This window comes from Primulina eburnea, chromosome 8 (genome assembly GCF_022965805.1).
Source record: "Primulina eburnea isolate SZY01 chromosome 8, ASM2296580v1, whole genome shotgun sequence".
NCBI lineage: Eukaryota > Viridiplantae > Streptophyta > Magnoliopsida > Lamiales > Gesneriaceae > Primulina > Primulina eburnea.
In genome coordinates, this window is record NC_133108.1 from 8,402,969 (window position 1) to 8,404,302 (window position 1,334).

Genomic DNA, 1,334 nt, shown 5'->3' on the forward strand with positions numbered 1-1,334 from the left:
TGAAAAATTCAAAGTTTCATTAATCGTTGGAAAGTGGACGTTTGTTTAATTTATTTCCGAATTTGAAAGTTGGGGAGGCATTCCAAAATTATACAAAGGTTAGTTATTATCACAAATCAAACAATGTCGGCTAACTAGCTACACACAGACATAAATCGTCAAAATCCGTCAAGCCACGAAGATACCAACGAGCAGAGATGGTCAAACTAAATTAAGCGTAGCTGCACATTGCATACACGCAAGTGCCCCCTCTCTTGCACCGATTATTGCACCCTCCACAGTTCTTTCTATGTGTAAAAGGGTTTATACACTTCCCTTTGCAGCAAACCTCAGAAAACTTACACATCCTCCCGCATTTCCCGCAGTTCAGTTTATCTGTGCCGAGATTTACACATCTTCTACTGCAACAACTCGACCCTGGACTACCCTTTAGCCTACAAATTCCAGGGTTTTTGTTGCATGTTGTTAATCCGAAACGCCGCCATCTAAATCTTCTTCTGGAAAAGAATCTGCTTGCACCTCTGTGAACTGAAATCGGGTTTGCAATTTCATTGAATTTTTCATCAGTAAGAAGCGGTTCTGCTGCAAGAGAAAGGGCTATGGCCATCAAAATAAAGATTGCTAATAAAATTTGAAATTTAAGGCATTCCATATTGCTTCATAAATCATAAGTTGCTTATGAATATGTAGTGCGTGTGATCAAGAAATGTTATTAAATGGTTACGTAAATGGAAAAGAGAAAAGAATTGGAATTTTGTTGGTGATTTTGAGTACTGCTGCTTGGAAATAGAGGTAGAACAGACGTGCTTATATATAGTGGAAGGATGCATGAGGAATTACTACGTAATAACATTTTTGAATTAATACATTTTTTTCTTTTTATTTTTGCCTTTTGATTAGCAAGTTGCACGAGTAATCCTAGATGTATCGTGGAGTGGTCTTTATTCGGCAGCCGCATACAAAGTCAATTTATCTTAAAAGTTAGGCACCCGATTCAGGAGAAAAGGAATAATTATTCAAGTAAAAAAAATATTCGTTGAATTAACAAAAATTTTGGAATAAAATATTTATCAGAAAATCAATTTAATATTTAAATCAGAAAATTAATTTATTATTTAAATTTTCATACCAGATATCCAATATTTATAAATACTTTTTTTTTTATTTTCTCTAAATGATAACAATCAAAATATATTTTTTAAAAGTCAAATTTGAGTATATGAAAAAAATATTTTTATCGGATTCACTTTTATTTGAACTTTGAAGTTCGCTACTCCCACAAACCTAATTTAACTACGTAATTAACACATGCATTGTAATTTAAAAAATTCCTA

General features: G+C 32.9%; 1 protein-coding gene across 1 annotated transcript; it reads right to left on the bottom strand.

The window, feature by feature from the left end:
* Nucleotides 1-211: 211 nt before the first annotated feature.
* LOC140837769 (uncharacterized) lies at nucleotides 212-749 on the bottom strand. The gene has a single exon (XM_073203881.1). It carries the CDS (start codon nucleotides 650-652, stop codon nucleotides 212-214), a length of 441 nt encoding a protein of 146 aa, XP_073059982.1. The 5' UTR covers nucleotides 653-749.
* Nucleotides 750-1,334: the final 585 nt, after the last annotated feature.

Coding starts and splice junctions, on each gene's coding strand:
- LOC140837769 (XM_073203881.1), bottom strand. CDS start 652: ATGGAATGCCTTAAATTTCAAATTTTATTAGCAATCTTTATTTTGATG.